The sequence below is a fragment of the Pteronotus mesoamericanus genome, unplaced genomic scaffold, assembly GCF_021234165.1.
Source record: "Pteronotus mesoamericanus isolate MK-2021 breed Mesoamerican mustached bat unplaced genomic scaffold, CSHL_Meso_final contig_163, whole genome shotgun sequence".
In the NCBI taxonomy this organism is placed as follows: Eukaryota; Metazoa; Chordata; class Mammalia; order Chiroptera; family Mormoopidae; genus Pteronotus; species Pteronotus mesoamericanus.
In genome coordinates this window covers 7,258,457-7,274,146 of record NW_026555064.1, presented here as the reverse complement: position 1 = coordinate 7,274,146, position 15,690 = coordinate 7,258,457, and the positions used below count along the sequence as shown (strand labels likewise).

Genomic DNA, 15,690 nt, shown 5'->3' with positions numbered 1-15,690 from the left:
TATCAAAAGAATAAGTTTCCTCTGGAGAGGAAAAAAAGGATAATTTTGGCTTATTAAAGATAATATCTATTGATGAAAAATTTAATGATTGGCTTCAAATCCATTTTTAGTAACATAAACTATGTGAGCTTTATTATATTTTCAAGAAAATAAAGATATTATGACACAAAACTTATTTTTAAAGTTACAATAAAACACTTTTTCATACATACAAAAATGTAAAATGACTGGTGCTTTTTCAATGAAGATACCAGATATAACATTTACAGACCAGAGAAAACAAGGATATGTTTAATGATTTCAGTACTGTTCCCAGGTCACCTTATTGAACGATACATCATGAAATCAATAGTTGTACATCTAGGAAATTTACCGATGGAGCTCTCCTCCACTGGTGTGTATATTTTAATCTGTCTCATGTGGGTGTCTCTTCCATTTTGGTGATTGGCTAGAACAGCAATCTGTATCATGAATGTGCGAGTTGGCTTCTTATGATTATCAGTTAAGGGAACATGAATCCAGCCACTTGGTTCCACCAGTTCAAGTTGCTGCCAGGAAAAGAAAAGTCAGATTAGGTTTTCACCCAATGAATATAATTTATTATAATGAATACATTCTACAGCTGACTTATCTGTGGATGGTGTCAGATGGGTACTAGACTTATTAGGGTGATCACGTTGTAAGTTATGCAAATGTCTAACCACTATGTTGTATATCTGAAACTAGTATAATATTGTAGGTCAACTGTAATTTAAAATTATAAAAATTTTTAAATAGAATAAAAAAGTAAAACTGACTTAAAAATTGACCTCTTGCTCACCGAGAGAATGACAATATGGTAATAACCATTACCAGTTACTGGACACTTACCATGGTTTCTTTTTACAGTTGCTAAGCATATTACATGTACCATCTTAGTAGCCAGTCTTAGTGTTAGAGTCAGACATGTATAAATGTATACACCCAATCGAAGACCATGCTGATATAAGTGGGAAAAGAATCTAACATGCTTCTAATATATTTTATTTTAAGGAACATGCCTCCAAACTCATATAACAATCAGATTCTATATAAATTACAAGGATATTAACAAAAGAAAATCAGTCATTAAATAAGCATCAGACAATTCAAACAAAGCTTTCTTTCCTGGACATGGTTAGTAAGTGATCTAGTGATCTATTTATCTATTTATCTATTTTTCTATTCCAGATGATCATCTAAACCTAAAATCTAGATTTTAAATGTTCAACAAGAAATGCCACATAATTGTTTTTAATTTTTAATTTTATTTTAAACAATGGTCCAAAATGTCCTTACTTAACAAGGAAAGGAAAATCGTGAGCCAAAAGGTAAACCGAAGTTTCTAAATATTTTCCAAAAGTGATGAAGTACTTTTAAAAAATAAAAATTGATTTTTAAATTATCTTAAGTATTGGAGAAAAATGAACTATATGCATTACAAAAACAATAGGTTTATCTTAACACAATCAAAGGGCAATGAGTGTCAAAGACTCTGAATTGGGGTTCCATGAGTTACCCTAGAAAACAATTAAACGCCTGCCACTGTATCTTCTTCTTTTGCTTCCCTTCCTCCCACTTTGCTTTTTTCTTTCTTCCTTTTTTCATTCTTTTTCATAACTTCTTTCCTTTCTTCTTTATTCTTTCTTTCTTTCCATTTTTTTAAAATAAAAATGGTAGGAAGAGATGCAGCAAGAGAGCTATCATCTTTAAAAAGGTAGTTAGTGTTTAACACTAAAAGAGTTCCTCCTTTTAACTATAAAACAGAAGAATAATTGAAGTTTAGATCAGTGACATTTCATGAACCTCCGTTAGCACTAACTCAAAATGAGTGCATCAGAAACCTGGTTTCTATCACTAACCTTTTATTCATTCGGGGCACAAATAGCTACTGAGTACTTAAAATGTTCAAGGTATTGTTCTAAGTATAGTTAAGCATACAAAGCATGAATAAGGCTTGTTCCAAACCTTAAAAAAAAGAAAAAAAAAAGACTAAGAGTCAGACAAACGTCCTCTCTGGCTTCAGCCAGTTTCTTCATGTATAAAATAAAGGCAGTGGACACGTTATCATCCCATGTCCCTTCCAGCTCTGACAGAAGGCAGATGTCCCCGTCGTTCCCTTCCCCCGAACCTGTGACTATACTGACTTGCACGGCAAAAGGGACTCTGCATATGTTACTAAATTAAAGATCTCGGGATGGGAAGGTTACCCTGGATTACCGGGGTGAGCCCAGTGCAATCACAAAGGTCCTCACAAGAGGAAGCAGGGGAGACGGAAGAGCTCTGAGGACAGACGTTACGGCTGGAGGGATGCACACAGGCCAAGGGAGGCGGGCAGCCCCCAGAAGCTGGAAGGGGCAACACACAGCTCTCCCCAAGAATCTCCAGCAAAGAATGCACCTTGCTGACTCCTTGATTTTAATCCATTAGACCCCTTTTGGATTTCTAAGGTCCAGACTGTAAGATAATAAATTTTGTTGTTTCAAGCCACTAAGTGTGTGGTAATGGGTTACAGCAGAAAGAGGAAACTATTATAATAGGTACTCATGGGATTTCAAAGGAGGAGGAAAGCACTCCTGGTTGAAATAATCTTCTCTCCAGGCAGATGTACAATAATGAATCTCAATAATGAACAAAAAGTAAAACCAAGATTCTAAATTCAGCTCCTTACTAATATAATGTTTTTGACAAATTTAGCCATTATTTCTAACAGATGCAAAGTTATTTTTAGAGTACTTATATTTTACATACTTCAGTGCACAAAAAGCTGTATTAAGATTTTAAAGCATACATGATTTTTGGCATGATATATACAGAATTATAAATGCAGTAAGTTATTCAACAAATACAATTAATAAACTGTTTCTTTAGAACATATCATAAAGTTTATTGATCTCAATGATGAAAAGTACATTACCAAGTATATATAGCTGTTAACATCTCTCAAGCGGCCTCATCACCAACTATATTGCCTGGAAGTCATAAACACCACCTCTTATGTCTACTTCACTGCTATTGTGCCCAGTTTAAAATTCTCATAATCATCTCTAAAAAGTTATTGTAAACTCATTTCATAGATATAAAAACCCAAGTACACACAGTATATATAAATTTAATTTTCTGTAAATGTTTGATTGAGATTAATATATTTTAAGTAAAAAATTATTTATGTGAGTTTTTATATTTTATACAGAAAATTAATGAAAGGCAAAATTTTGCCAAAGTAGCTTTCTCGTTTTTTCTCCCACTTCTGGTTTGGACCTCAGTAAATGAAAATTTCATCACCATTAAGATATAATTTTTTTGCCCTGGCCAGTGTGACTCAGTTGGTTGGAGCACTGTCCCATAATCAAAAGGCTGTGGAGTCAATTCCCGGTCCCGGCACAAACCTAGGTTACAGGTTCAAACCCCAGGCCAGACGTGGGTGTGTGTGACCCCAGGTCCTGATGAACACACTCCCTGGTTTGGGCACCAATCCCCAGTCCGGGCGCATGAGAGGCAGCCTATCGATGCTCTTCTCTCGTATTGATGTTTCTCACTCTCCCTTTCTCTCTCACTTCCTCTCTCTCTAAAAACAATTTTTAAAAACGTCCTCGGGTGAGGATAAAAAAAAAGATAACATTTTTTCCCGTATTCCTCTTGATTCTTTCTTCCTGCCAACTCCCACTTTTGGCTCCTTTCTACATATAGTCAGTCATTCACTTGAAAAGTTTTCTTTCTTTTTTTAATGTTTCACCTGCTAGTTATCTGCATCCCATTCTAATCTGAATTTTGTCCCACCACTAAAACTAGTCTTGTCAAAGTCACCAATGATCCCCTATTTTGCCAAATCAATTCCTTCTAAGAACAGTTCGTTCATACAGCTTATTATTGTATCCTGGATTTTATCGAATCATGTGCCTGACCAAGACCTATTTCTATTTTGAATAGGCTTTTAAAGCTCTATATAATATTGTAGTTTAAACATAATTTTATATACAAAAATATATAACACGGTTTACTAAAGCTAGTAAAAGAATGTTGTAAATGACAGAAAAAGAACTGGTAATTCAGTAAAGATTGATAAATTTAAAGATTAATAAAGTTTAGACTTACTAATGCTAAGCTAATAGGATAGTTGAAATTGTCATATATAACCAATGACTTCAAGTACCTGAAGTGGACATATGTTGATGATTTAACATTTTATATCTCCTTCTTAACAGGCAATTTCTGAAGGTACCAGCAGGAGAATAGCACAGATCTAGAGCTAATGCTCGTCCCTGCTCACCTCTTCAGCTTCATTTTAAATAGTCTTTTTCCTAATTTCAGTTATATAACCTGTCATAATGCAAAAATAAATTTACACTATGAAGTAAACTGATTCTGAAAATATTCCAAAGATCAAGAGATGGCAAAGAGATATTAACTGTATTTCATTTAAAATGTGTCACCTGTCATGTGCATGTAAGCAAAAAATTTTTTAATTAACTGAAATTAAATGAGGTGCTTGGAAAAATAAGAAAACAAGAGATAGAAAATAAGAAATTCAGTGGCTCAATGAAGGAGGTATCACAGCTCACAAATGTGAAGTCAGAAAGAGAAAACAGAGAAGAAAAATGTGAAAGAACCTAAGAGCACCTCCCGGAGTTGAAGAACAGGTGTCTCCTCACTGATGGCACCCACGAAGCACCCAGGACAATGAAGGAAACCACACACACACACGCACGCACGCACGCACGCACGCACGCACGCACGGCATAGCATCAGGGCATTTCTAAACATTGAGGATAAGGCTACAGAGAAAAACAGGTCACATGCAAGACAGCGAAAATCAAGTGTTCCTCAACATTTACACTGAAACTATGAAGCAATGGAGAACACGCTTAAAATTGATGAAAAGTTACTTCCCAACTAGAATTCCATACCCAGATAAATCATCCGTTGAGAGTGAGATGAAAATAAAAGTTTGCAGTCATGCAAGGCTTCAACAATTTTACCTCCCATGTGGATTATGCATTCCACCAAAAAAGGAAGTAAATCCAAAAGAAAAAAAAAATGAAGACCTGGGATCCAGGAAAGAAGGGATCTACCAAAAGAGGTGAAGGAAATGTCCAGGGTGATGTTGAAGGGATACCTTAAGAAGGCAGCTGTTGGGCCAGGCCCTCTGAGAAACAGACACCCGGACCTGAGTATACACACCAGGTATTTACCAGAACTGTCTTTGAGACCGAAGGGGCAGGGGGAGGCTGGAGGAGCTCTCAGGCAGTGATGCAGGTCTCCCCAGGCCGGGGAGGAGGCCGCGGAGAAAGGAAGGCTGGGGGCACCATGTCAGACTCAGTGCGGTGCCAGGGAAAGCTGGGCAAGGCTCTCTGGAGCTCCTGGGGCCCCGCTGCCTGTCAGGAAACCCAGAGGCACCCGCAATGAACCGGGATCCGCAGCCCTGCCGGGCTTACTCACTGGCTGGAGGAAGATGGTGGAAGGCAGGCTCGTGGCACTGCCTGCGGTAATGAAGCTCCGAGAGCAGCCGGGGCCATCGGTCCGCCACTGCTACGGGTCACAGCTCCGAGAGGAACATGCTCATGGCCACTCTGGTAGCTCTGTAACATGTCACACTGGCCTGGCCTAAACTGCATTTCCCAGATCCCCTTCCTCACATGTTTCTGGTGAGGTGGGACACAGAATATTTTCCAACAAGACTTGGCGTGCAGAAGTGAAGTAGCAGTCATTCTGTTTTTCACACTCGAGGCGGGGTAGGAGCTCTTGCAGATCACACACACGCGCGCGCGCGCGCGCGCGCGCGCCATCACTATGTGCTGGCCCACCTCACTGTCATGGCGCAGCAGCCGGGCCTACAGATTTCAAGCTCCACCATCAGACAGGCAAATAGCCTTAAGAGATTTATTTAGGCAACTCCTATTCTGGAAAGTAAAAGCCACACACCCCTATACATACATACACACACACACGCACGCACCATCCCCCTGATCCCACCCCCAGCCCTGGTGCTCTGCTTCTCTGGCTGAGCTCCCACTGACACACTGACATGGCAGCTGAGCTGGAGGTCCAGAGAGGACATTTCCAAGAAGAAAATGTGGAGCCAAGAGAGTATATTGACTGTTTCAAGAGATATTTTATAAGTCTATCAGGGAATTTAGGGATATATTGATAATTGATAATATTTTAAAAATTAAGGAAAAAAATGAGGCAACTGATAATTATAGAAAAATAAAAGTAGGTCTACAAAGGACATTTCAGCATACAACACAATGTACATCAGGTATACGCAATATTTATGTGGTCATAATAATGAAAATGTGCATAATGATTTCAGCAAATACCATAAAGAATCACACCAGGAAAAAGAAGAGGAGGGAAGCGCGTTGGAGAGAAGCGAGGCCACAGAACTGAGCCCTGCTGCCTCGCGGTAAGACATCATTAGATCGAGTCTTTACACGCAGACACGCACAGGCACATCGGTTAGAATCGTGCCTGTCTATTACCGAGATCTGTGCACATACGGTATTTAGAACCAGGAAAGCAATACGACTGCAAGAACTAAGAGTGCTGCTCCTGGGGAGCGGGGCGGGGGCGCCGGACGGGGAGAGGGGTGCTACTGTTACAAACGCCGCTGCAGTCCTCCCGGACTTCTAACCATGCACATGTTTTACTGTGGTAAAGATATACTGACACGATTAAACTTTGTAAAAACTAAGGAAATTATCACAAAGCATGAGGGCAGTGGTTACTCTAAGAGGTAGAGAAAGGATTTTGATAGAGGAAGGGAAGAGAGTATACGCCCAGCTTCTGGGATGCTCATAAAGTTCCATTTCTTACATTAAAATGTTATATACACATAAAAACCGTATATGTGTGTTTTATGGACTTTGGGAGGAGGGAGCACTAAGCACTCAAAAGAAACAAGTGCACAAACTCCGGCACACAGTTGTAGAATTGCACATGCTGTAAATGAGGTGTAGCCTTCTCCAAGTCCTTGATATTCCAGGTAAATTAAGATCCACTATTAAGTGGACTCTAAAATAAATAAATGTGCATTTCCTTTCCATTTTACACTAATTTGTTTCATCCTAGAACAAAAATGAAACAGAATTTGAATATACAATAGCTATGAGAAAATCTTATGCAAATTATACAAATTTAGACTTTACATATGCATGATAATTCTTAATGTATGGCACATTAAAAAGTACACTGTTGTTCTAGCACCATAAATCTTACTAATAAATAATTTCTCAAAACAAGCAGAGGTTAAAGACAGCCTTCAGGTATACATATCTGCAGCATATCGAAGGAAACAAGCTGTTTGATGGCATATTGCTAGATTATAAACCACTGAGACACGGATGGAGGAGTCAGGAACTTAGGATCCCTAAGAATCACTATAAAATACTTTTTATGTAACTCATTTAACCACTAAGTAAATAGTTGCTTATTTGAAAAGTCCAGTTGAAGCAGGGTACCCAATTACCTTTTTTTCCAAAAATTCAGTAGAGCAACGAAACCTTTAAAAAACCTTTTCACAATCAAGCTGCCGTCAAAAGAACTGTTAAAACGCGAACATAAGACTTATGAGGAGCAAGTGACAAACTCAACAGGTACATCTGATTAAGAGACATCTACAGATTTTTACTGCAGGGTATCACACCCCCAGAGGTAACGAATGAAAAGCAGAACTCTGACTGCGGTCTAGTCCTGAATACGCTTCGAAGAGATGTGGAGCTCTGAAGGGCACTAGAAAGAGAAGTAAGGGGAATTATTTAGAAGTGGGTGAGAGAGGCAGCCATTAATTAAGGCTGACTCCATTCAAGTTTTCTGGCTTGATGATTTTTCCTTTTCTATGAAATAATCATAGTTAACAACAACTAACACATTTGGAACAATTACTCTCTGGCAGGCATGGTATTAAGAGTTTTACACGCACTGATTTGATTCCAGCCCTATGAAGCACACTATTTTCACCTTCATTTTATACCCAAGGATTCTGAGACACAGAGAAGCTAACTTTCTGAGGTTCATAGTTTGGTGGCAGAGCAGAAACTCAAACCCCAGGAAGATGACTCCAAAGCCTATGTGCCTGGATTTTATCAACTCCAAGATATAAATGCACATCCAATAGTTACGCATAGCTGAATTCCCCAATTCCATGACATTACACAGAAAAGGACACCAGTGGGTGCTTTTACAGCCTATAAAAACATCACCAGTTTTCAAGGCTTTGCTCCTTTCAGCTACCATTTACTGAGCTGCTACCATGTGTTAGGCAGTTAACATACATTTGTTTTAATCACCCCAACACCGCATCCCTAATTCATAGCCGAGGAGCTGGAAGTTAGAGAGGTTGTATGCTTTGCTGAGGACTGCCCCACCAGGGCAGGATGAAGCCTGCCAAGACTCTGAACATCACAGCAATAAAGTGGTCTTACAGTATGTCTGTCTGAAATAAAAATATGACAAGAATATATTCTGATATTAGTGTAAGTGAGTAAGTGTGGGCAATTCAAAAAGCTATAACCCTGTACATGCTTTAAAAAGCTGTGGAAGGGGCCTGGGAAGAGGAGAAGCGGAAGTCTCACCGTGACACTCATTGTTTCCTGCTAGTCATGGGACCTAGCAGCAAAGCCTGACAAAGGGACAACACACGAGGTGCCTGTTATGGTCCAGGCAGAGGTGAAAACCCAAAACACACCTTCAGTTATATTAAAAGTTAAGTGCACACATCTCTAGTGTTCTCAGCAACAGGTTTCCCAAACAGCTGAGCTAACCACCCCCCAACACACACACAGACATTTTGCTTGCAAGATCTGCGATTTCCATTGGTCCCGTAACTCATATATATAACAAATTTTGTTTATAAAAGTACCAAAAAACTACCTCATAATTTACTTTTAAGTGTTTATCCAAATGTAAAACATCTGTCTTGAATAGTTAAGGTGGAATTACACAAAATGAATATTTTGGAGTAAGAAGTAATGCATTTTATTTAACATGAATTTTAAAAGCACTAAACTAACTCTACTGCTCATTAGATATTATGAAGTGAGACTTCATCGTGATGTAAATTACTATCATTTTGAGGAAAAAAAGTTAACTTGTTTCTTAAAACTGCAATCAGTGACAACTGAGTAGAAAAAGCAAAGACATTTTTGTTCTATTCACAAGCACCAACAAACAGCCCAGCGGGGAAATGGCAGGGCGCCAGGCTGCCCTGTGAGCAATTAGGCCGGGTGGCGATCACAGGCGCAGGCATCCTGGCCCTTAAAAAACTAGCATGTTAAGGGACTGATGCCTTGCCTTTCCTTTCCTGGAGGAACCTGTGAGGTGCATCTTGTGGAGGTGACAATCTTCTCCATCTATACGACTAAGAGGAAGGTTAAGACTAACAAAAGGCAAACTGAAACCACGTGCGATTAGCGAGCAGCATTCATTACCTGCTGAACCGCCTAAACGTTGCAAATGGTCCTGTACAGATCGTCACCTCATTCTAATAGTCTAATAACTAAAAGATTGATGATATAATTATCATGAAATGTAAAAGTGCTTTCCTAGATTTAAGAAACTCAGAGTAAAATGCAGAGGGCAAACAAATTTGAAATTATCTCTCAATGAAAAATAGATGAAATGGGTGAAAACCTAGTTTCAGTAAAGACGTGTATAACTTCTATGTGTAAAGTTTTTAAGAAAAAAGCAAATGATGTTGAATGACTCAAATAAACCTTAAAGGAGAATGGGCATCAACTTCCATCTCACCAAATCTGAACCTGAAGTTCCCTGTTATCTGATAAATGCTTTGTCTTTTTGATGTTTTATGAGTCTGAGCGAAAGGTCCAGACTGCCAACACGCTGTACTACATTCTGCAAGTTTGCTGTCTGCGTCTAAAATGATAACCAGCAGCAAAAGAAGAATAAAAATAAGTAAATAAGATTTAAAATAAAAAAGTTACCTAAGAACCCATAATATACTTTCTATTACATTCTTTGAGTAATTAGGTACGGTAGTTGAAAAAACTTACTAACGCAATCTTGTCAAGAAGCCATCATTATATTTAAGTATCTGAATTTCAAGTGAAATACAGAGATTTTATGATATTTTTATATTCACCTAAGATAGATTTTAAAGGGCAAAATCAATATTTAAATCAATTCTTCATATACTGACCTCCAAAAAAGCTCATTTTTTCTTATCTTCAATACTTTATTATTTCATTTAAAGGTTCCATTATTTTGTAATACATAAACATATAAGCCTTTTCTCTACCTCTTGATGTGCCAGTGACAATCATGTGATATACATCTATGACAATTACCCTTACAAACAGAAATCCCCACAAATTAAAAATATAAGGACCAACGACTGTCTCACTACACTTGGGAAACACAGAGTCTTTATTCCAAAAGGAACTTGCAGTAAAAAAACGATGTGTGAACAGCAGACACTGACGCTCACACAAGCTCACTGCAGACAGCCCGGCAGGCGGTTTTCTGTTTTTTTTGGATTATGCTCTGGAGGTGCTGGCACAATGGCATTTCAATACCATAATTGCTTATTTCTCTGTATATCTTTAAAATAACAGGTAAAGAAAGAAATCGACTACAAAAATAACAAAACAAAATGTTTTTAATTCTTCTTTTCAAAGGATGTAATTTATAACCATTACACAAATAGAGAAGCAGCACAAAGGGGGGGAAAGAAATAAAGTAATGTTCCAAAGGTTCAGTTTACAAGGACCTCACACTAAGTTTTTTTTTCTCTGCAACTCTTACTAGAAACAGTATTATTTGCTAAAAATGCACTAGCTGCCAAGAGCCATGGTCCATCTAAAGCAAAATGCTTAAGATGGAAACAGAGTGTTAATACAGCAAAAAGGGCAAGATTCAGTATACAGATTTCTGTAAAACCTACTTTAAAAAGAATAAAGTCTTGATTTTGATATCTTGTGACTGAAAAATAACTTCAATAATAGATAAAATACTAATATATATAGCACCGTATTGAAACAAAAAGATGTAATCAAATTTCAAACTTTCTAATTAAACCTTTTTTTTTTTTTTTGGTAAGTTATTGGGAATTCAACACTGGTCCTGGTTCACATGATAGAACAATGAGAAAATTTTCCGAATGGTTGAACACTAACCCTGACAAGTGTGGAGAGCCAACTACAATACATTATATGGTAGCATAACCTGCCACCCACGTTGCTGAGAGAACAGCTTTCAAACACATGCACTGAGCTGTAAAACCACAAAATCCCTTATTACACATTGTCTTTCTTACTCTAGGTGAAATATACCATCAATTCTTTCCATTATAAATCTTTTTTTATTACTATTTTTGAAGTCCACTTAACAATTTGATTGTCTTCTTCTAATGTAAAAGATGCCTTTTTAAAAAAAGAAAATGTAACAGGAATGTAATTGCCCTTCTGCAGTATTACAGTGAAGGCTGATACCTGCGGCACAATTTCTCTAGCTTACTTTTAGGGACGCATATCTCCCAAATGAGTGCTAAGCTAAACTTGTTTTTTTCCTTTAAAAACCAAGCCCTGACAGTGCGTCACTAAATTTCTTCAAGCATTTGAAAACATTTGCTTTAAGAAAGACTGATATATTGCTCTGGGGATTCTTTAATAAAATGCATGGTTTGCATCATTACCAAAAAAGAGGGAAACAAATTGTCAAAATTTGTTACGGAGCGACAGTTTTCTCTCTCTGTGTCTCTTCTAAGATTTCTCCCTTCCCCCACTCTGGCACAAATCCAAACCTCAACCACCTAACCAACAAACAAACAAACAGCCATTTTAGATTCCAGGATATAATGGTGCCTTCGACAGTATTTGTCTCGTATCGGCCGTGAAGCCAGGCTGCAGAATGACAACCGTGCTTCGTCCTCATTACAGCACTGCGCTTTGTCAGAGCTGCGCTCTCACCTTTCAGAAAACAGCCCACTGCAATAATGACTATCCCAGTCTATACAAAGGGGCTTGAGATAGAGAACAAGAAGGGAAAAAAAATATAACAAACTTAAAGACACTACGTTTACAGAGATTCACAAACACTACTTTTTGGAGTTTTGAGATGTTTAAAATCTTTTCTAAACCTATGTGTTTCTACCATTTTGCCTAATTAATGTCCCTCCAAACTTTTCCTCCTGTCTTTTACATTTCCCTCCCCGCAACTTCCGCCCTCCAAGACCCACGCCCACCCACGGTCGGCTAAGGGAGCCGCTGCATTCCAGGACAGTCCCGGCCGTAACAGTTCTTCGGGGGTTTTCATTTGCAATGTTGTTGGCGAAGAGCATTTTATTTGCAAGTGTTTCTATTATACTGCCAAGGTCAATTAGTCCTGTGAACTATTGGTCTTTCTGCCTGATGGCTTGGTGAATTATTCAAGTGGGACCGTTCATAACCTATAACTGAATGCAGCCAATTAACCTCGGAAACATCACAATGCTGTTATCTAATGGGATTTTAAGTCTATCTTAACAGACCAAAGTAATGTCACTTTCCCCAAATTGGTGGTATATTATTTGACAGAAACACAGTAATTTTCTCAAATGGAATTAATCTGTAAGTTACAGTGTACAAATTACACAGAGTAATTTCTATTTTATGGAAGTTTACCATAAATATGTTGAAGCTTTTAAAAACAATAATCAGCTATTATACATATATTTGCCTATATGGTTTATACAACCAAATAATGAATATGAGATGCAATTACTATGTATGGTGCCAATTGAGTACTGTAAATATAAAGGGGAAACATTTTGTAAAGTATATGATTGTTTAACCAATATTCTGTACACCTGAAACTAATTCAAAATAATACTGAATGTAAACTGTAACGGAAAAAAATTGTTAAGAAAATTTTTTTAAATGAGTAATATGCCACATCCAGTGTCCTTAATCAAGATTTCTCCAGAGGCCCAGAAAGCACTACTACGCGCCTAAAAACTAATGTGGAAATTAATGCGTATTTTACTTCAAATATTCAGAAAGTCTTTCAATTGTCAAATATTTATTTTTAAAAAACAAAGAGAATTTGCATTGAGTGTTTACTGTGTGGCAAACAATATAAATAAGTGCTTTGTATACTTTATCTTACCTACTTGTCTCAGGAATCCAATGAAACGAGCATTATTTCCCTATTCTTGTATGAGGAACCTGTGGTTTCAAAGGGGCTAAATGTGTCCCCCAACTTCCGCACAGGTAACAGGGGACTAATTCGAGGTTTGAAATCTGTCTAGTTTGCTAAATTGTGGTTTTTCAACATCAGCTGGTCTAAAAAAATGTGAGCTAATCCCCAGTCAATGGTCAGTATCATCTTATAATAACTGGACCATAGAGTACTGCCACGCTGGAAAACCATGCTATAAAAGAATGACATCCAATTATTTACTGAGCAACAATTAGGAGGAGATGGATAAATAAATTTTGATAGCTATACAACTGTATCAACACTAAAGTTTTATTAACAGTAAGATAATACTCCAGCTTTTTCTTATCAGTTCCAACCCAAATGTGCTCTCACACACATGAGCTTCCACACACAGGCCGGTCCCCACACGTTACCTGCTCCCACACAGAGACAAACTCATGCAACGGTCACACACAATACTCCCAGTTTTTAAGCCAAAAGTACTATTATGCCAGGCCACAAAGAAATGAAAAGCTGTCTTAATATTATAGGAATCAAGGTATATCAATTTTTGGCAAAGGAGAGTTTTAAAAACAAGTTGAATAACGTCATATAGTAACCGTTTTAAACTATTTGATCTTGTGAGCTGACTTAACATATATTGTAGCAAAAATTGTATTGTGATTTATCTGTTTTTGCTTTACAAATTTCAAACAGAAGCAATTAATTCAACTGTTAGGACAAAGTGCCCTAAAAGCGAATGTCTGTTAATGGGGAGCATTTCCCAAATTCAATCGCCCCTCGCGGCTCCCTGCTACGAGAGCCCTCAGACCGGCGCGCGGGCCCTCGGGCTTCACGCACTGCCTCGTGGGAGAATACCTGCGCAACTAGGACAGGGCCTTTGAAAAAATATCGGCCTGACTCTAAGTCGATGCAGTCAAGATATGCGTAAATATAACACTTTTTAAAAATTCCCACTCACACCGGCTACTCTATGAAGTTATTACTATTACTCCTGCATTAGTTTAAAAGAATATACCCTGCAGAGAAAGTGTTAGGACCAATAAGCAGGAGTCAGAGTCATCAATCTTAAGTCAGCTTCGCTGTATTTTAAATGAATCAAATCAGAATAAATACTGTAAGTACAAAAAATTCAAGAACAGAGTCCAAAACCAAAGGAAGCATCCAAGTTAGTAAACTATTATCTTAGTAAATAAAAAGAGATCTAATATTTTGATACAGAGGGTCAACCTGTGATCAGAGAGACTTCATGCTATTAACTGGGTCATGTCAGAAAGATTAAAACTGTCCTCCCAGAAGCCACAAGTAATAATGCCATGGCTGCTGTAATTTCAAAGGATTAAATCCATATATTTAATCCAATGCCAATGGAAATTTTATTAAAATAAAAAACAAATACCTAGAAAATCCACATAGGATGCATGCTCTGTCCAGTTTTGGACAATTGATATTGAAATGCCACGTATCAAAATCAATTTGTTGAAACTACTTCATGCTTCTATCCAGCAGTAAGAAACTGAATCCAAAACAACTATCTACTAGCTGTTACTAGGACATGACTTAAAGATAAGGCACATTTATCTCGCACATTCTGACCTTGTGAAGTCATGTATGAGTAAGGATAAAGGAAGCAGCCACAAAACTAAAGAAAAAAAGAAGTATCGAAGGACAAACTTACATTGACTGAAAAACCTATTATGTATTTGGTATATTGCAGATGTTGTCACACACCTTCTTTCAATTAATCTTCGCAACTACCAAAACAAGATAGGTATTTCGATTCTCATTTCTTAAGTAAATAAAAAGAGGCTCAGAAAGAACAGAGAAACTGGTCCTGTATCACAAAAGAAAGAACTGATAGTAACAAGATTCCAACTCTGATCTAACAGACTCCAAAATCCACAATTAAAGCAGCATGTGGCAAAGGCAGTCTAGAAGCATGTTCCTTCCTCTGGCTTGGGCCTCATCCTTCTGTCCCACTTTGAATGTAATATTTAAAACTCAGACTGCAGATTATGAAACGGACTGGGTTTCTGCCCCATCAGCCAAGGTTGGAGAACTCCACGTTCAATGGTAGGCACAATGCGACTCCGGGGAACAGCAGCAAGTCTCAGATGACTGCAACTGCAGGTGAAATGGGGCTCAGTGAGCCACGGTGACTGCGTGCCACTGATAACCCGGATCCTAGTCCACAGAAACTTTTCAAATTCGAATTCCATATTTGCCTTAGACAATCCTCTTTCAACATAAAGATATCGCCATACAGAATACGTGTTTTAAAGCCAGGGACAGTTCCCAATGCCCTTCACTAATTTTCTCAGAGAAATAATAAAACTTTAAAGTGAATAAAGCTAACATTTAACAACTAGATTTTACAAATTAGCTGAGAGTAATTTTGACTTTTTATCCTTGTAATGCCGCACATGTGAATCGGCTACGTAAATACTGAAGTAGAAGATCGGGGAGGCAGGCAGAGGTTTCTTTTCACTCTAAAGTGCCTTCGTTATCACACTGCAC

General features: G+C 37.9%; 1 protein-coding gene across 1 annotated transcript in view; it reads right to left on the bottom strand.

Moving 5' to 3' along the window:
• Positions 1–234: 234 nt before the first annotated feature.
• The window catches only part of ANAPC10 (anaphase promoting complex subunit 10), a 43,295-nt gene continuing 27,839 nt past the window's right edge, over positions 235–15,690 (bottom strand). The window contains exon 5 of the mRNA XM_054562813.1: positions 235–548. Within this exon, the coding sequence (XP_054418788.1) occupies positions 318–548 (231 nt within the window). The 3' untranslated portion in view covers positions 235–317. The remainder of the gene's footprint in view (positions 549–15,690) is intronic.